Here is a 21,033-nt window from a genome sequence, read left to right as displayed (position 1 = left end):
ATAATAACAATATCTAGTTGTCATAATGGAGTATATATATTGAAGGTATATATTTTTTGAAGGTTTTGAAGTTTTTGAAGGTTTCTAATGTTTAATGTTTAAGTTGACAACAAATGCAGTGTAAACAATAATATTGTGAAATGTTATTTCAATTAAATTTTCTATTTATTCAATTTTTTTTTAAATATGTTTGAATATAATTTGAAAATATTTTGAGGATTCTTGGATAAATAGAAAGTTCAAAGGAACTCTGAAATCTCATCTAATTTCAATTATCTGAAATATGAATCTTCTGTAACATTGTCTTTATTGTCACTTCTGATAAATTTAATGCATTTTTACTGATTAAAAGTATTTAAAAGAAGTACGTAAATGTAAAAAAAAAAACATACTGACTCAAAACTTTTATTTATATATTTTACAACATTACACATTACAGAGAAGGTGATTCAGACTTAATTCAGTTCAAATGATTCAGTGGCAAACTAACTTGTTGAATGCAAAGCAAAACATGATTTAAATCAAGTTGATTCAAATAACTAAAATTTCTGAATATACTATATAAATAACAAATTCTGTTTTCAGGCCACCGATCCTGATGCCGGACTCAACGGTCAGGTCCAGTACCGTTTGCTCTCCTTTGTGTCTCTGTTCACCATAAATGCCACGGGCAGCATCTTCACTGCGGTTCCGCTGGACCGAGAGACTCGGAGCCGGTACGATCTGATCGTGGAGGCGTCAGATGGAGCGGTGGACCCTCGCAGGACCACCATCACACTGCTGGTGGAGGTGACAGACATCAATGACAACAGCCCTGTGTTTTCCCAGCCCATCTACACCGTCAACGTCCCAGAAAACACCCCGGCTGGAACCGTCATCCTGAGACTCAGTGTAAGTGCTTGGTTGTGTAGTTCTCTCGTATCTGAATACTTCGCGATTTGATGTTGCTGAGTGGCATGAGCTGTTGAGAAAGTTAAAGGAGAACTGTGAAATTTCTGTCTCCATTTGACCCGGGTATCTAACCTGACTTTTAGAAAGGAAGGAAAAACAGATTGTTTGTGGGTGTGTGTTTATTTATGTGTCTGTCTATCTGTGTTGTGTCTGCTGGCCTGACAGTAACTGGCTGATTATGTGTGTTTAGTTTCCCTTGAGAGTGTGGGGGGGAAACGTCTCTGCGTTTCCCTGTTTATTCCTGACGGGCTGCATATTTAACTAGATAAATATTGACAAGCTTGACAGACCCAGTGTGAAAAGCAGGAGAATGCTGTCTTGTGGTAAATGTGCCTCTAAACGATCACGCTCTTGGGAGTTTTAGCAGAACGCCAACGTAACAACACAATCACCAATGAACTTTATATAAACTAGAGACAAATATGAGCAAAAAGTCTGAGAGACAAACTCAATAAACTGTTACGCCACTTTAATGTGCAAAACACTGTCTTATTTGGATATCATTTGCTGTCCAACTTTAAGGGATAGTTTAGCCAAACATGAAAGTACTGACATTATGTTGTCTCAAATCTGTAGAACTCTTCTCTGGTAAATATCAATGGTGTCCAGTGTTGCCTGGATATCAGTTATGGTTATGGTTAGTCCTGATGTTTTATTTCATGGTCTGAAAATGTAACCGTTTGCCATAGATGTAGATTTGGTTAATATAAAATGTTAAAAGAAAAGGTTAATATAATAGTAAATAAATGTCTGGTTTCTGAAATTAATTAGCAGAATGCAAATGAAGTAAGTAATCGAGTAACTCAAATAAGTGTATTGCATCAAGGCATTTAAAGAAATATCATGCATGATATTATGGAAGCATACTGCATTGCCATTTTGCATATTACATTTCAAATTGAATTTTGCTACCCATATGCTTCCATATGATATGCTCAATTGTTTTTCTTTCTTTTCTTTTTTTTACCAATATATAAAAACAGGTGGCCATATGATGACAATTTATATTTTTATTATTTTATTTATTAGATTTTGCGGTATTTACAATATTACTGGTCAAAAGCTTAAAGATCTCTTTGCTTACCAGGACTGCATTCATTTGATCAAAAAAGGGGGAAAAACTGTAATATTGTTAAAATTATTAAAAATTTAAATAGCTGTTTACTATATTATATATTTTAAAATGTAATTTATTCCTGTGATAATAAAGCTGAATTTTCAGCAACATTACTCTAATCTTCATTGTCACACGATCCTTCAGAAATCACTCTGATATGCTGATTTGATGCTTAAGAAATGAATGTCTTATAATTATCAGTATTGATTTTTTTTTTCAATATTGTTTTTGTTGCTTAATATTTAGCATTATATTACCAATATGTTACCATTCAAAAGTCTAGGATAATTAAAATTGAAGTAAATATATAAATAAAAGTGACAAAGGTGTTCATAATGTTATAAAATATTTCAAATAAATGTTGCTCTTTTAAACTTTTTTCCATAAAAAAAAAAAATTTAATCACATACTAGTTTCCACAATAATATAAAGTGGCAAAAACTGCTTTCAAAATTGATAATATTAATAATTTAGTACCATTATTAATTGAGCACCAAATCAACTTTTGAACGTTAATGTATGTATATACTGAACACATAATGTTTTAACGACAAGTGAAGTGAAGTGTGGCCAAGTATGGTGACCCATACTCGGAATTTGTGCATCTGCATTTAATATGTGCGTAGATGTGGCCAGATATGTGTGTAATCTGGCCTAAAACAATATGTGTTCAGATACACAACACTATCAGCTGACAGAATTGAAAAAAAAGTGAATTTCCCATTTGGATTCAGACTGAAGGAAAAATAAGGTTGTGTGTGTGCAGTTGGTGGATGAGGGGCAAATGAGTGACACTGTTTGAAGACCGTGATCTTGCTGCTTTATTTTTATCTCAGTGTGTCTGACACCTTCGGGTCCCCGCAGCACTGGCTGGTGTCAGAGCGCCGTGGGTCCTGGTGACAGAATCTGGTCTGGGGCTGATCAACTAATCAGATTCCCTGTGCTGTTTCTCTCTGGGGGTCCTGAGCTTTATTTATATACTTCTAAAAACTTTGAGATCAATGTAGAATTTAATTCCTTATGCCTCCCACATCAAAGAAAGACAACTGAAAGTTTCCCACATGCATCCTCAGAGAGACAGAGCTGCTCAGATCACCTCTCCTCTGCTGTCTGTTAGCTTTCACTCCTAATCAGCTTCAGATGCACACGCACGTGGAAAGCAACTATGACTATTTGTGTGCTTAACATGTGCAGTGGCCCCAAAATATATCTGCACACCTGAGGCACACTTAGAAATGTAGAAATATCAAAACAAGTGGCATTTATTTTAAAAAAGGATATTTCAAGCACATTTTTCAAGTAAAACATTTGATGCTGAAAAGTCATAATGCATTTGGAAAAATGCCCAGTATAGTTTTGACTTAATATCTTGTCATCTAATGCAGTAACATTAAATCAGATTAAATGTAATGCGATCAATGAAATAAAAATTGGCCCATGGCCCATGTTTATGGTCTAATTATGCATAATTTGGCAGTGCACATTATTCCAAATAGTTCTATTTATTGATCTTTTTATTTCTTTAATTTTTATTTCTTTAATTATTTTTGTAATTTATTTATTGGTAAGACTAGAGAGATGTCCACACACTGATATTGCAGCTTTGAGTTTTGGATGCGCACATCTAATTTTCTTTTTTTACTTAATTTTTTTACAATATTACAGTGGAGTTGATTCAGATTATTGTTGGAATTTAAGTCTTAATAAAAAAAAAACATACTAAATAGATATGCACATCCAAGAGCCATAGCTGTAATTTACTTTGTTTAATCTACTCTTGTCGATAAAACATCAAAAAAGTAATCTCATTTGATTATGACAGTTACTTGTATCACTTGCCTCAATTCTGGTATGTAACAGCAACATTTCACAATCCAGACAATCTTTTTTTTTTTGTTCAATTTTCACTCAAAAATATGCCTGTTTACAGAAGTGAAATGGGTTATGAATTGCTTATCATGTTGTCCATGAGGCCACCGTTTAAGATCTCTCAGGTCATCTGATCAGCCAGTGGTCAGCTGAGATGGTCCAATCAGCTGCAGAAGAATAAAATCCAAGTCCTGACCAACTTTATTTACCCTTATGTCATTCCAGACATGTATGTCTTTCTTCTGTGGAACACGAAAGAAGATATTTTAAACTGTTTTTGAAGAAAAAAAAAATTTGCATATAAAAATACAATATTTTGTGTTCCACAGAAGAAGGAAAGTCATACAGATTTGGAGAAACACAAGGGTTGATGACAGAATTTTAATTTTCAGGTTTGCTGTCCCTTTAATGAACTTTTTAGGATGCTTTATTCCTGCAGTACCTGGCAAAGTGTGGGCTCATTAATTCTCTCTTTTTTAACCTTTTTCCTCTCTGTTCTCTTTCCTCTGTCTCTCAGGCGGTGGATGCCGATCTCGTCTCTAACGTGACCTACAGAATAAAAACAGAAGCGGCTCGGCAGCTCTTCGCCGTGAACCGTCTGACCGGCGCCGTATCAGTCCTGCAGGCGCTAGACTTTGAGGACTTGGCAACAAGCAACAGCACCTACACGTTTGAAGTGGAGGCGCTAGATCACGGAGGAGTCCTCCCTCCTGGAACGGCCACAGTCATCGTTAGAATCACGGTAAGGCCTCTAAGAGCGCTCATCAGCTTTAAAAAACTCTGTTTTATCACACCAGTCTCAGTGGCAGCACAAGAAACTCTTCCGAGTTCTGCAGGTTCCAGTTGGAGATGGTTTGAACTTGGGGGAAGGAGGCCAATTTACATCAGGTCTAGTGCCGGTGATTGAATTAGATCTTTCAAAGCTCGTCCACAGTGTCTACGTGCTAACTCTTCTCGCAGAAGCTCCTCTGACTCTGTTCCAGTAATGCCTACAAAAGATCTGATCTCTGAATTCAATTAGTCTTGAAAGAGAAACCCCTATGTTGGCAGGATTGTGGGCGTTGTTTACTGGATCTTCGCCTGCATTCGCCTGCTTTCCCGTTGTGATATTTCTGGTTGACGGTGACAGGAGTGACAGACAAAGCTAGGTTCTGATGCTAGCCTGGCACAGCTATTCCAGGCCTGAATGACTCATTAGCTTTGTGACTGCAATTATGTGAGGATTTTAACACGAGCGCTCTCCATCGCCTCCAAAGATTAGCTGGGGGATCAGAACAGAAGGATTAGCCTCCTCCAGTTTACAGCAGCTGGAGCGAGTGCGTGTGATGAAAAATGAAAAAGTTTATTTTTTAATTATGTAAATCTGATAGAAATGTTGTGGTTTTCAGTGAGGGTGTATGCATTAGCATTAGTGAACGCAATAGCTAACACGGATTAAAATGAACACTCTCAGGAAACACTCTCAGAAAAAAAGGTACAAATGCTGTCACTGGGGCGGCACCTTTTAAAAAGTAAATCTTAACTTATTTACCTCTAAAGAGCGCATTTTAGTACCTAAAAGGTGCATATTAGTTTCAGTGACAACTTTTGTACTATTTTTTTCTGAGAATGTACAGAATGTAATAATTTTGGAAGAGCACACAATATGCAATGTTATAATTAAACTAATGCAGAGAAAATTTACTTTATTTCTGTAGGTAACATTAGTAAATGCCTGAAAAAACACACCGACTCGAATCACACCTTTTCTTGTTTTGGCCAAAGAGAGCGACCGATCCAAACAAGGTCGTTCCACACAAGTCCTTCGAGCGGCCGCCAATGGCTCATTAAATCAGTTTTGCTTCCTTTGATCACTCCAGTCCGTACTTGCCAAACTGCGGGAAGTCCAGAGCAAATACATTTCAAATGAGCGTCGACCCACCTCGCTGCAGGGTTTCTTGAATTTATCAGAATAATCTGTGCTTTTTAAGTTTGTTCAAAAGATGCCATTTAACAAATTTAAGATGTTCTTCTTCTGTGTTTTTGGACATTAATTTAGGGATTAGGTGCATAAATAATTATAATGTTAAATACAATTAATTATTTTGTATTTCATAATCAATGTTATTTTAGTATTATTTATTTATCATTATAATGTTTAATTAATATTTTGAATATACTTTTATTTTTATAATTTCATTCAAATTCGTTTCATTCAAATAATTTTGTTATGTGCTTTTGTCATTTTTTACTAGTAGTATTTAGGTTGCATTTTGTTTTGTTTTTTGTAGTTTTATAGTTATTTTTAGTAATTTTTTTCCAGTAAGTAATTTTTGTGCTAAGTTTAGTTTAGGTTTTTTTTTTTTATCTAATATTTATATTTTAATTATTTTCAGTTTGATTTCAATTAAAAAAAATGTTTTTATAGGTTTTTTATTGGGTTCAAATCTCAGCATTTAAATAATCAATAACAAGATATAAAAATGCTGTTATTGTTAGTTCATGATAACAGATTAAATCATTTTAATGCAGCTTATAAGAAACGTAGGTTGTTACTCAAGAACAGTTTTTTGCATGCTTTCAGAAACAGTGCTTAAATAATGGATAATTTTGACTTAAGTTCTGATCGACTGATCTGCATAGCCTCTCTTGGCTTATTTCTAATTTATTTTCTATTATTAGACAGTTTTAGAGAGATCAAATAATAAGCTTTTTTTACCTAATAATTCATTGAAGTTATCAGCAGTATGTGGCACATAGTTTTTGGGTTCAAAGTGGTTATAGATCACGGTGACTTATTTCTTATGAGACAAAATTAAACCCCCAGAGATTTTCATGATCTTTGCAGCAAGTGTTTTGTTGTGATGTGAAAAACAAAGCGGTGATTTGGGGTTTTGCTGTTGCTCTCTTCAGATGTGCCTTGAATTTTGAGTTTCTTGCATTTCGCAGTGATCTTTACCTTCAAATTTGCAAAGTCCGCACCCTGTTAGTTTTGCTGCAATGGAGATGGTGTAACAAATTGTAATGATGCTTGAGCTGAGGTGAAGGCAATGTTATTAATGTCAGGGTAGAGTCATCATAGCTTGGGCTTATGGGAGATTTCGGTCTTGCAGGGAAAGATGCTTTTCTCCTGACTATCAGGCAAAGTGTGGCTGTGTGTGTGGGCATATCCATCTGTGGCCAAGACCCCTAAGAACATTGAGAGAGGGTCACTTGACCCCTCTGAATAGTTGCAGGGTTGTTTCGATCTTGTGCGTGTCTGTAGCCCCCGTTCCCTTGACTCAGAGAAGAGCAGCTTGCAGCGTATAGATCCATATCTCCTATGCTGTAATTTCAGCCACTTGAGCTCATGCTGAGGTGAAAGGTTAGGGTGTATCGATGTGTATTTCAACTCCCAATGAGGAGAATATCATGGAACTGAATATAACAGCAGCATACTACTGAAATTTCATGTCTCTCAGAGGTTCGTTCCAAAACCTAGTGAGCCTAACAGCAATGAAAATGAAACCTCATAAATGGCAATGTTAACAGTTGATACACACACACACACACACTAACATTTGGAATAATTTAGATTTTCTGTGTCTTATGCTCACTTAGGCTGCATTTATTTGATGAAAAATACAGTAAAAATTAATTACATACAATAAATGTATACAATAAATAATAAATGTGCATTAGCTTCTATTTTTATATGTTCAGCTTTTTATTTTAACTTAATTTACAGGAATGTTATGTGCTTTTGACATTTTTATTCATGTTTATTCATTTTATTTAATTTTTTAATATTAGTATTTAGGTTTAATTTCTTTTTATTTCATTTGAGTTATAGTTTTAGTTCACTTTAGTTTTTTTGTTTATTTGCAGTTATTAATTTTTTAAATTCCTCTAAGTTAGATGTCAAGGCAACATTTCTTATTGTTTATGTAGTGCTGGGGGGTACGAACAAAAATTTATATCACGGTATTTTTCAAAATGATACCGATTTCACGGAATGTGACTGGGTTTTTTTTTTTGCATGACTGGGTGTTAACCACACTTTCTACTGACTGAGAGAAGAAATACTGCAGTAGATTGACTTAGAATGCTCTATTTTACTGTCATGATGAGCGAATATTGTAGAAAAATATCCATACTAAATAGTGACCGAACACAGCCCATTAATACGTTAACCAGGAGTCACTCTCATTTGTAATTTTAACATCGTCTGGTGTTTTGGCTATATTACTTTTTTTGTCTCATACAGTGCGCTGCCTGCGTCTGAGTAACAAACTAGAAAAAGAAACAATAAGCAAAGAAATGCATAATATTAACAGTTGAACTATGCTCATATTTATAATTCCAATCAGTCTTATCAGTCAATCAGTCAGTATTTATATATATATATGTGTGTATATATATATATATATCTATATATATATATATATATATATATATATATATATATACACAAGAATGGCTATACGGTATATGCACTATCTATCTATCTGTACACACATACACACACACACATACTATGTGTACTACGTGTATACATAACAGTGTATATACAGTATGTAAAAACCTAAGTGAGCTCAGTGAGTGTGCGTCATTTTAAACATACTTGTTAAAAGTACTAATTTGTTTATATGTAAAAAATTTGAAATATTACATGGACAAACTATAAGTCATTACACTGTTTCTGCAGCCTATTTTACATTATGTGCAAAATAAGACAAAGTGTGTAATAAAGTAATGTTTTGATTTCATGTTGACTTTAAAACACCTTGAAAGAACATGTAAAGTGCTCTTTTATGGTGGTAGTGGTTGGTGGGGAAAGACAGCAGCGTCCATAAACTGATTAATACTCTATTTATCATCATGTCACTCCTCACTAAAGTGGCGACAGCAGACGGAACATAATCACTTTGCCAGCAGGCCTTGCTTACCTCAGTCCTGCTTTATTGAGTGTTATTAATGCATCTTTGTTCCATGTTTCTGTCCCTGTGTTTTTTCAGGATGTGAATGACTTCTCCCCGGTCTTCAGACAGGCACTTTATAAAGGGCTGGTGGCTCCAAATGCAGAGAAAGGGACAGTCATCACAACTGTGCTTGCAGATGATCAGGACCCTCCAGTGAGTACACAAAGCCCAAATGAAATACACTTCTGTGATCTCTGACTCATTCTTAAATGCTATTTTGTGCTCCATTTTTATATGATTTTAAAATAAATAATAAAACTAAGAATATTTATGGATTATTTCAAGTTAGATATTTAAAATATGTCTTAAATGAAATGTGGGGCCAGTAGTGCACGTTCAAGGTCAAGTCAGGGCTGTGCTGCTTTGAGATGAATAATTGAATGCAATATTGTTTGGGGTCAGTAATATTTTTTTTAAACTATTTTTATCTGGCAAGGATGCATTAAATTTATAATTTATTAGTAAACACATTTATAACGTTATAAAAGATTTCCAAGATTTCAAATAAATTCTGTAACTTTCTATTCATCAAAGAATCCTATTGAGCAAAGCAACCGTTTTCAACATTGATAATAATAATAATAATACATGTTTCTTGAGCAGCAAATCAGCATATTAGAATAATGTCTAAAAAAAAAAAAGCATGTGACACTGAAGACTAATGCTGAAAATTCAGCTTTGACATTACAGGAATAAATTACATTTTTAAAGATATTAACACAGAAATCTGTTATTTTAAACTGTAATGATATATCACAATATTACATTTTTATCAAATAAATGCAGCCTTGGTATTCATAACAGACTTCTTTAAAACATTATTTTTTTAAACATACTGACCCCAAATGTTATACAATATATACAATGATGAATGTTAAAAAGGAAAATATGTATTATTAATTATAATTTAAATGTTTAAATATTAATACAATGAAATATTACTTAACTTTTTAAAAATATTTAATTTATATTAAATTCTAATAAATTAAATTGTATTATAAATGTGTATTATTTATAGTAATTATGCTATGATATTTATAGTAATTATGTGTGCATTATGTATAATAATTAATTATGTTAAACTAAATATATTATAAGAAAAAATGGAAATAAATAAATTACATTTTATTAAAAGTTCAAAATAAAAAGTACTTATGTATGTTACAAATGTATCTTACATTTTTATTGTAATGTAAAATCAAATTGCTTTAAATCAACATGCTTTTTTAATGTGTTCCAGTGTAAACACTAACAAATCATGGCCCTAGCAAGCACAGGTGTTACATATGACTAACAGTCTGGCAGCATTAGCTGAAGGTTAGCTAGAGTTAAGACTAGTTAGTACATTAATTCATTTGAATGTATGATTTCATCCCTGGCCTCTTTTGAATTTATTAATATGAAGTCTTTATATACTGTGTTGCTTTATTACTGTATGAGAGTTTAGTCTCCCACTAGCGTACCTGTTTACATGTCCCTCCATTAACATGTTAGTCTGCTGGATAATCGGTTTGTTCTGCGCTGTCACTCTCTCTCTCTCTCTCTGCATCTTTATTGATTGATCTGACAGAGCCATTTTACGTTTACCATCTGCAGACCAGCCTCTCTCTCTCTCTCTCTCTCTCTCTCTTTCGCTTGCTAGACAACTCCGAAATGAAATTACACACAACGACACAGAAATTTTGACACTGTGGTGAATCTGGAAATGATTTTTTGTGCTTTCATCAGAGAGTGGAAATATTTATTGGGCTTTAGAATGCAGCCCAGCACGCTTCTGCAACTTTTACAGCTGGAGGGAAACGCAAGGCCATTACAGTATAGCAAAGACACACATCTCTTATTACCTTATAAATTACATAAACAAGGTTATTCGCTGCCTGAGGTTTGGTTTATTCGGAGTGGCAGCGCACGCCAGGGGCTGGATATGTGCTGAATGCCTGTAAATGTTTATCATCCACAGACTGTAAAACAGAAAGATGTTTTGTGGGCTTTTGAGTCTCTATATGCAGTGCGGACGTGTTGTTAACAGACTTTATTGGTTGTCAGTAACTCTGGAACACAACGGCAAAAGTTTCAGACGTCTGAATGTAGTTAGTTTGTAAAAGTAGTTTTAAAGTGTGTTAATTTGTCTGTTACAACTGCCAAACTTCACGAACAGCTTTACAGCCTCACTTTTTTTTTGTGGTCAATTTTGGTTCCGTCACTTTCCTCCAAAGAGAAACAAAGCTCGCAGCAGGGGTGTCAGTTATACGGTACATTCAAGGGAACAGCAGGGGTGCTGGAACCACTTTTTAGCCCATGTCTTATGTCAGTCGAACATTGAGTGATGTTACAATATTGCCGTCAAGACGCTCATAAAAGTACATATATTACACTTATAAATGGATTATATATGTTACGGGGCTGACGAGACGTGAGACGTGCGGATCCATGTGCAAAGCTTTATTATGAAACATGGTCAAGACAGGCAGGGTCGAATAACCAGCAAACAGGTATGTTGAGGGCAAGACAGAAGAGTGGTCAGTAAACAGGCGTGGTCGACGATCAGCGTACAATATCCAGACAGGGCAAGGCAGAGAGAATAATCCAGGAACACGGGCAGGAAACAAGACACAGGCAGACTAACTCAGAAAACAGGGAAACGCTTTGTAAGGTAGACGGGCTAACAATACTCGGCCCTGAGCAAGAGCAAGTCCCAGGCTTATATGGTGTGTGGTGGTGATTGGAAAATGGTGATCAGGTGTGTGTGATGTGTGAATGGTGACAGCTGTGATCTGTGCAATGGATTGTGGGAAATGGAGTCCAATGTGCTGTGAGTGTAAAAGTCACTGTGGTGAACGGGTGACCTCTAGTGGTGGTTGACAGGGAGAGCATGGACCAGATTCGTGACAATATACACATTACTGTTCAAAAGTTTGGGGTCGGTAAGATTTGTTTTTGAAAGGATGCAAGTATTTGATGGGTAGTATAATATCAATAATCAATTTTATTTTCATTTTAGAATTTAAAATATTTTCTATTGAAATAGTAAAAATATTAAAAGGTAACGTAGCCATGTGATGGCAAAGCTGAATTTTCAGTAGGCTATTAGTATTATTATCATCATCATAATCAGTTTGAAAGTAGTTGTACTACTTAATATATTTGTGTAAAATGTGTATCTGTATTTTTTTATAAACAGAAAGTTCTGTTACAAAACAGGAACCTTTTGTAAAATTATGAATTTATTTATTTATTTATTAGTGCTGTAGTGACTCTGAACACGTCTGTTTTGTTGCCAAATTGGATATTGAGTGACATGTTGGGATTTTTTTTTTCTTGTGAGGAAAGAAAAAGCACGGTATAATTCTTTACTCACTGAAAATCTTCCTCTCAAAGCATTCACATCACTATCAGTGCAGACACAAAAGAACCAACAACAATGGCATCACTGACGTCAAACCTCATGCCAAGGCATATCTGAATAAATGTGGATACGAATAAGCTTTGAGACATGATTTTCTGTGAATAGCGATAAGTGTTTTTACATGACAGGGTGAGTCCTGACAGCAGGTGAGAGAGGACACTGAGGGGTGTTTGAGGTGACTGAGTCTGAATCCCTGCGTACGATCGGGACCCTGTGTGCTTACATGAGTGTGTCAGAGAGAGGTGTGTGCTGCCGGGAGTCTCTGACACACAGCTTAACCTGAAGGAGAGAGACACAACACTGTCTGACACTGAAGGGTTTTGAGTTGAGGTTTCATTTTATTCTTTTTTATTTAAAAAATGCTGACAATGCCAAACAGTCTGTGTGTCATATGTAGTTAAAATCCAAATATAATTATTCACTTTTTCTAAAATATTCGTGTGCGTGCGTGCGCATCTCAATATTGTCGAAAAAATTAGGAAAAATTATGATTTTATTTAAAAGGTCATAAGATTACATATATTGCCAGAGTAAAGCAATGAATAGACAAAAAGTTACATTGAAGTCAATACAATATTTGTTGTGTTAGGAGATAAAGGAAGAGATAAAGGAGGTAAACTCAACTTTTTCTTCTGTGGATTACAAAAGGAAACATTCTTTAATAATGAAAGGTGATGTTCTGTTCTATCCACTTCCAATCAATGAGTAAAAATCAACACAAAAACACAGAATGGAACAGAACGCAGCTGTTGTTGTAAAACTCAAAATATATATTTTTTACAATATTTTTATATATATAAATATATATATATCTATATATATCTTAAAAACACAGCTTTGGTCTTCTGTATACTTTAGATGCTTCTTTGAAAACTGTAAATGTCATGAAGACATGGGTCTTTATGTTTTAAAAAAAATTACATGCCAAGTGTCCTGTATAGAAATACATTTTAGCTGGATAATGTATTGTTACATATTAATAACATTAGAAAATATTAATTAAAAAAATATATTAAACAATCTTACCTTTTAAAAGCAGTTATTTGAATGTAATGTGTTTTTTTTTTTTATAAAAATGTATTGTGAAGAAATGCTAATTAATACATTTTTGTTTGGTTTACTAGTATTTTTCAGTAATGTGCACTTTTATGTTTAATTTCTGTTAATAACACAGTTTCAGGCATTGTTTGCCACCATGGATGCTATGTTTTAGCAGACTATGTCAACCATAAAATAGTTGTAAAATGGTTTCTTGAAACTGTTATGATGTTTTTTCCTCCTGTAAAATATTCTTTACATTTCAAGCTTGAATTTGGGATAACTTTCAAAATGTTGCTAAAAAAAATAGACATTTTTTCACATCTGATCCACTGACCTGACTGACATCCTTATTGTTGATCCCCGAGCGCGCTCATATTTTATTCTCGCAAGGTTACATATCTACAGATCGCAGCCAAGGTTTGCAAAATATTATAAGAGGACGGCCTCATTATTATGAGTGGCATGTGTTTGTGAATTTCTTGAGGCTGTGTTTTGTGCATGTGTGTGTTTGTGTGGCAAGTTCGTTTTTGTTTTGATGTCTGGGAAGAAAGTTTTTTTTGATGACCCTGGAAGGCCCACCAGATACCAGATCCATCATTCCGGTTGTGTTTTGAATCACCATGGAGACGTGTGAGCAGCTCAGTCTCTGTCTCTCTGAGGCATGACTGGAATTGAAGTCGGATAATTCTCACTATAAAAATCCACTTCTCAGAAGCGGCCTTGAAAGGAAAGTGTGCTGCAGAACAAGGACAGAAAGTGACCGTCCTCATTAGGGTCCTACTCAAACACCGATGATTACAGTATGAGCAGCGCTGTGTTTCCAGCCCACGCCGGCGAATGAGATAATGACACTGTATTTATATGCACGGCTGCAAAGGTCACTGGGTAATGAAAGCTCCTCCTTTGCCTTTCTGCTGGTTGAACCTCATGTCCTGAGCGTTGACGTCCTTTTATTTGAAAAGATTTAAAGGGATGAGTAATGGACTTCCATCCTTGAAGTGTCACTATAGAGCAGAAGAACCAGCGGCCATTAATCATACCACCAGAGCATGAATACAATCGCCAGACAGAAACTTCATGTGTCCTGCTAATGTGACTGACTCACATTTGAGTGTTGACAGTGACACCCGTTGAAAGTGACTCATGAATATCAGACATTAATCAGTTAACTTATTTTATTCCAATGCTTCCTTTTAATTTTTTAAGGATAACTGTACTCTTTAGGGCTTAGTTTCTACAATAATCAGTAATCAATAGTACAGATATCATTTCTTAAATAAAAAAAAAAAGCATATTGGACAATAGTTTAAGCAGGTTTTTAAAGTCATACTCAAAGCTGCATTTATTTGACCAAAAATGCAGTAAAAACATTATTGTAAAATAATTCAAATGAAATATTTTTTCTATTGTAATATTTTCAAATTTTGAATTAATTCTAATCATTCTAATCAAATTCTAATAATATTTCACAATTTTACAGTGTATACCAGGGGTGTCAAACTCAGTTCCTGGAGGGCCGCAGAAAAAAAATAACAGTTACTGATTAGCTAATAGTGAACTACCACATTTGACTAAGCACTATTACTTACTAATTCATTAATCAGAGTTTCTTTTTAGTTACTAATAGTTACTAGAGTGCTAATATTGCATTACTCATGTGTTCTTGTGTAGTTATTCATTAATGATGGAACAGTATTCTAAAGTGTTACCAAAACAAGAGAAAAAGATTCACAGAAATAAAATGGCACCCACCTCCCTACGGCTTCCAACACAGAGAGACACGTAGCGCAGCAACAACAACGCTAATTACTTATTCAGAAGGCTATAATAAGCTGTAACTTCAATAAGTTTTACACAGTATCAATGTCTGACAAAACTATAAGAGCAACACAAGGCAGGCGAGAGGTACAGCACTCTCGAGCTTCAGTGTGGTAGGCATGTTGAACAACTTTTGAGCTTGCAGCCTCTGCACAGTAACGAGCGATCACCTTCCTCCACACCTGGTTGAGCAGTAGTAACACACACGGAGAGACACAGAAAGAGAGAGGGAGAAAGAGAGCACACCGCAGCTTATAGCATCCAACAATATTATATAAATAAACACGGAACGTAACAACTGTACCAAATGCTGTAAATACAGTATAAGAGATTTCTTCATTATTTGACACTTTCGACTGGTAGTGTCTATGTATATTTTTTTCTTGATATTTTGTGAACTTAATAGCATTTATCATATATCAATATTTGTTGAAGAAATGTATCATATATCAATATTTGTTGAAGAAATGTAAAAAATGTGTGTGTGAATACACAAATAATGTCTGTAGAAGTCAACATGTTATTTGTTATAGTTCCATATCGTTGATATTTTAATTAATCAAATTAATAGCATTTAAAGGGGTCATATGATGCGATTTCAAGTTTTCCTTTCTCTTTGGAGTGTTACATACTGTTCGTGCATAGATGAGATCCCTGAAGTTGCAAAGACTAAAGTCTCAAATCCAAAAAGATATTCTTTATAAAAATTAAGACTCGTCCACACCCCCCTAAAATGGCTCATTCAAACACGCCCCCACATGTCTATGTCACGATGTGGAAATATTTGCTTAATGCCGCCCAAATGTTCACGCAAAGAAAGAAGGCATGGTTTCAGTAACCGCAGTATTGTTGATGCAGCCATTTCAGGGAGATGCTGTGTGTTTCTATGCGAAAGCAAAAGCACTTTATTTGGCCTTCCGAAAGTAGATGCAATTTGGAATCATTGGTTAAGATTTGTTTGCAGCACAACCCAAATGTTTGAATTTGTGCAACGCATTTTATGGACGAATGTTTCGTGAACCTAGTAGAGTACAAGGCTGGCTGTGCATGAAGTCTATTTCTAAAAAACAAACGTCAATTCCGACTTTGCTATGACAATCTGGTGCTTCTGAATCAGCAACTGTAAGTATGTTTTGTTATTAGTTCAAGTATTTGCTATTGACTGTTCAAATGTGGAGTTTTGCGCATAACGCGTCGTGTGTGTGTGAGGGGAACAGGGTCACATCACAGCAGAGTGAAACCTACAGCCCATCAGAAATCATCTTAACCGCGGCTTGTGTACTGCAAATACATACTGTACGAGCATCATCACTGTGTCTATAACTTGAAAGCTGAAGCTCGCAATTATGGCAAGGGGTGTTACATTTCCGACGCGTGCTTGTGGTGTTCGGCCAATCACAATGCACTGGGTCAGTTGGCCAATCAGAGCAGACTGCACTTGTTGGAAGGAGGGGCTTTGAAGAAAACAAAGCGTTTGAGAGAGGCGGGGCATAGAAGAACTACAATAATGTACAGTATTTGAAAAATAATGTTTTTTGAACATTAAAGCATGTCAACATATTCTGTTACACCAAACACACAAAATAATGATTTTTAAAATAGCATCATATGACCCCTTTAATGTCATATATCAATATTTGAAGAAGAAATGTAGAACATTTATGATTTTATATAAAATATTTAACTACTCGGCACTTATAGAGAGCATGTTGTGTTGTTGTTTTGGTAACGCTTTATTTCCACTTTAGACATTTAGACGTAACTTTGTAACTACATGTCAACTAGAAGTCCTTAGAGTATTAGTAGACTGTCTGCTTATTATCTTCTAACACTTTATTTTGATGGGTCCACAACATACAACATACTGACTATGAGAAACTTTGCAAGTATGTCAAATTATTCTACTAACCCTAACCTAATAGTCTACTCTACTAGAGTTAGTTGCAAATTAATGAGAATTAGTTGACATGTAGTTACAAAGGGAAGGGAAGTGGTGTGTGACCCATACTCGGAATTTGTGCTCTGCATTTAACCCATCCAAGTGTACACACAGTAGTGAACATACACCATTGCTTCGGCGCCCGGGGAGTAGTTGGGGGTTTGGTGCCTTGCTCAAGGGTCTCACCTCAGTCGTGGTACAATCCCTGCCGGACCCGAGACTCGAACCCACAACCTTTGGGTTACAAGTCCAACTTTCTATCCATTAGGCCACGACTGCCCTTAGTTAGTTAGTAGAATGTCCAAAGTGGACTATCAAAATAAAGTTTAACCATTGTTTTTATGTCAGAGACTGTATTTTATAGTTGATGGCGCTTGATTTTATATGATGAAATAATGTTTCTATTAAAAAATCCTTAATATTTTTATTATGTAGTTAATGTTTTATCAAAACAATGAATCCCTCAGGGCCGTGCCCTGTGAATATTGTCATGGCTGAAAGGGTTGCGATGGCCTTTAGCCATGATTGTATTCATAATACAAAGTACTTTAATAGTGCATTTAATGATTATTTTTATCATAATGCTGCATCAAGACTGTATCTTTTCATATAAAGATAATATTATCTATTAGCATAAAGTCAGGGTATCTGTGCTTCCAAATCTTGTGCGGTGTTGTATTTTAATGACTAAGAATCAGATAACTTCTCTGCTACATTCATTATAGCAGATTTTGCCTGCATTTGATGTTCTTATTTGGCATAATGACTGGATTTTACAGATGAGAACCAGGACAGCAGCGAGTGATACAGTAATGTCAGGTCATCGGATTTAACTTTACTTTCCCTAAACGTGGTGTGATCGTCTTAGCAGAGATTAAGGTGGTCGGGTGAGGTAAATCTGCCTGTTTTACTCTTCTTGTACATGCTGTCTGCTGTCAAACAGACTACAGTGCTGTTTATTTTCATGGCCTGCCACAGAAGCTGTTAAATTATGTATTTCTTCTTTAAATAATACTTTGAAAACATGGGGGGTGCCAAAGAAATATGAGACAAATAATGAGCCATAGAAAAATTTTGACATGGACCTAAAAAAACTAAAACTAGAAACTCATTTCTTGGCTGTCAGAGATGTAAATGTGATGTTGCTTCTGTCTCTTTCTACTGCAGTATAAATGACTTTGTATGTTTACCACAGCAGAAAGCATCAAACATTTATGACGCAGCCAGACAGAAGAGCTGTAAAGTATCAGTAGAATGAGGTGCAGCAGACGGAGCTCTCTGTAGCTCTACAAAACATGATGCCCGAGAGACCTTTGAGGAAGTTCAAACCGGCTATTCAAAGAAAAGTCAATCCTTGAAAAGAATAGTTCACTCAAAAATAAAAATTCTGTCATTTTTGATTCACCCTCATATCATTCTAAACCTAAAGGAGATGTTTTGCAGAACATCCAAGCTGTTCTTTTCCATATTTTCAACCGAAGGCGGTCAAGCTCCAAAGAAGATCAACATAAATGCACCAGAAACATAAGCCTACGTTTTTGAGCAACACAGTTTAAAGTTGTTCTAATGTTTTTAAACAAGGTCTGTTTTGCTCACCAAGGCTGCATTTGTTTAATCAAAAATACAGTAAAACAATATTGTGAAATATTTTTACAATTTAAAATAGTTTCTATTTGAATATATTTTAAATGTTTTTATTCCTGTGATGCAAAGCTGAATTTTCAGCACAATCACGCCAGTCTTTTTGTCCTTCAGAAATCATTCTAATATGCTGATTAGCTGCTCAAAAAAAATCTATAAAAATATAAAAACAGTTTTGCTGTTTAATATTTTTGTTACATTTTTTCAAGATTATTTAATGAATATAAGGTTTTTTTATTTTCGATTAATTTAATGTGTCCTTGCTGAATAAAAATATTATATTCCTCCAAGAAAAGAAATCTTACTGATTGCAAACTATTGTAGTGATGTGTAATTTTCAATGAATAATGACTCATTTCAGTGTGTTCCTCACATAAGACATTGAAAAACCTAAATACTTAAAAAAAAGGGAAAAATGGCTTTTATTTGCCTTTTTGGAGCTTGAGAGCCACTGATTTCTGGCTTTTGTTGTGTGGAAAATAGCAGCTTGATTGTTGCAAATGATTATGATTTGATGGCATGGAAATAATATATAATGAAACCCCTTTTGAAGCAGTGGTAACAATAGAAGTCTGTAATTACCTAATAATGTGATGCACAGAATTAAATATAATAATACGCCAACTTTGGTCCTTTAAACTAAGTAGATGTGCTCTAGGGATGTGTTGATACTAACTGTGTTCCTCCCTCAGGGTACGCCTGCCAGTAAAGTGCGCTACAGAGTGGATCAGGATCTGTCTCCGTACAGCGGAAGTATCTTTGATGTGGAGACGGACACAGGACGAGTTATCACCAAAGTCAACCTGAACGAGCAGCCCACCGCTGTCTTCAGGGTGAGTCTGAGCCGACAGGCCATCCTTCTGTAGTTATATACTTCACTTGTGCTTGAGTTCAAATCCAGCAGAGTTTGTTTTAATTCACGACTGTTTATGAAAAAGAAAGCAGTATGGAGAATGAAATGACTTCTGATACATCTGATTTTTGGACATACTAAATTTACTAGTAAGTCAAACCTATAGATTTTATGGGTATACTTTAAGATTCATTATGCTTTCATTTGATGTCGAGAACTAAAAATAACCAGTAGCCTACTTTTACAGCATGTCTACATATACATTTTTAACATTTTAACACTATACCTTTGTTCATTGTTACTTCATGTTCCTTCATAATACATTAAATAATGTTAATTTATATTTGAAATCTATAATGTATAATGAATGGACACAAATTAACAATGAACAACAGGATATTTTTAAACTTACATTAACCTAAATTGCATACATCTTGTAAAAGTAATGTTTATTTTAAATTTACAGAAAGGTTAGCATTAACCTTTACAAAAATTATATTTTTGTGAAGTTTACAGCATTCATGTTGATAGTGAAATCCAATGTCAAGCAAAGGTTTTGCTGAGCTGAAGTCAGGTTAAGATTTCTCCTTCTAATGTCTTAAAGGCCGATTCACACTGCACCGACAGACGCAGACAAACAGCAACAGACAGGTTTGTTGGGTTTTGTCGGATCAGTGTGTTAACCCTGTTGGCATCTGTTGCTGTTCTGCATTTGTTTTCACCGATTGAGCATGTTGAATCGCCATTTGTCGGGTCTTGGAATGTCTGGAAAGTGACAGACTATAATCGGTTGGCCGTCGGCATTGGTCTGTGTCTGCTGATGCAGTGTGAATTGGCTTTAAGATCATCACAAATGGAAATGGTTTTTTCAGATGGCCACCAATAAATAACCAGCATGCATCTCATGTAATTTGCCCAGTTATGCATATGCATGCCTGGTAAGCAACAGATGTAGCTGTGTATGTCATAAAGTTATATTAATAATTCTCGATTACAGTTTTTCTCGATTGCTTAAACACATTTCTTGAAACTATGCCTCGTATTCTCAAAACAGTAAACATGAATCCATAACGTCTTACTCAATTCCCCAAACTTCCTATAGTCAGGTCAAATTGAAGTTATCCACTCAAAACAACTCAATCTTGCTGAAAAACCAAACTTTGCTCTCAGACATGACACACAAACAGTCAAAAACACACACTACAACACAGTTTTATACACTGATGAGATAAATTCAAAACAATGCTACAAAAATAATGCTGTAATAAGTGTTGCTTGTGGTACTCCCCAAATGTTTTATTCCTTAATTTAATGTACTGTAGAGTACAGTACAATACAGCAAACAACAAAAATAATTATTCTGCCAGTATCCCGTCTTTGGTCTGGGACAGGTCAAAGAACCTCTTCAACCTCACGGGCTATACTGGCCCTGGCCAGGCAGTGGGGGTAAAATCCTCT

General features: G+C 35.1%; 1 protein-coding gene across 1 annotated transcript in view; it reads left to right on the top strand.

Moving 5' to 3' along the window:
* Nucleotides 1-21,033, top strand: part of LOC306884212 (protocadherin-15-like) — a gene marked incomplete at both ends in the record, with an annotated part of 179,630 nt that overhangs the window by 89,846 nt on the left and 68,751 nt on the right. Inside the window, 4 exons of the mRNA XM_079439931.1 lie at nt 586-891; nt 4,455-4,679; nt 8,914-9,030; nt 19,415-19,555. Coding sequence (XP_079296057.1) covers nt 586-891; nt 4,455-4,679; nt 8,914-9,030; nt 19,415-19,555 — 789 coding nt within the window. The remainder of the gene's footprint in view (nt 1-585; nt 892-4,454; nt 4,680-8,913; nt 9,031-19,414; nt 19,556-21,033) is intronic.

The sequence above is a fragment of the Barbus barbus genome (assembly GCF_936440315.1).
Source record: "Barbus barbus genome assembly, chromosome: 18".
Taxonomy (NCBI): Eukaryota; Metazoa; Chordata; class Actinopteri; order Cypriniformes; family Cyprinidae; genus Barbus; species Barbus barbus.
The sequence above is the reverse complement of the archived record's forward strand: the minus strand, read 5'-3'. Positions and strand labels throughout refer to the sequence as shown.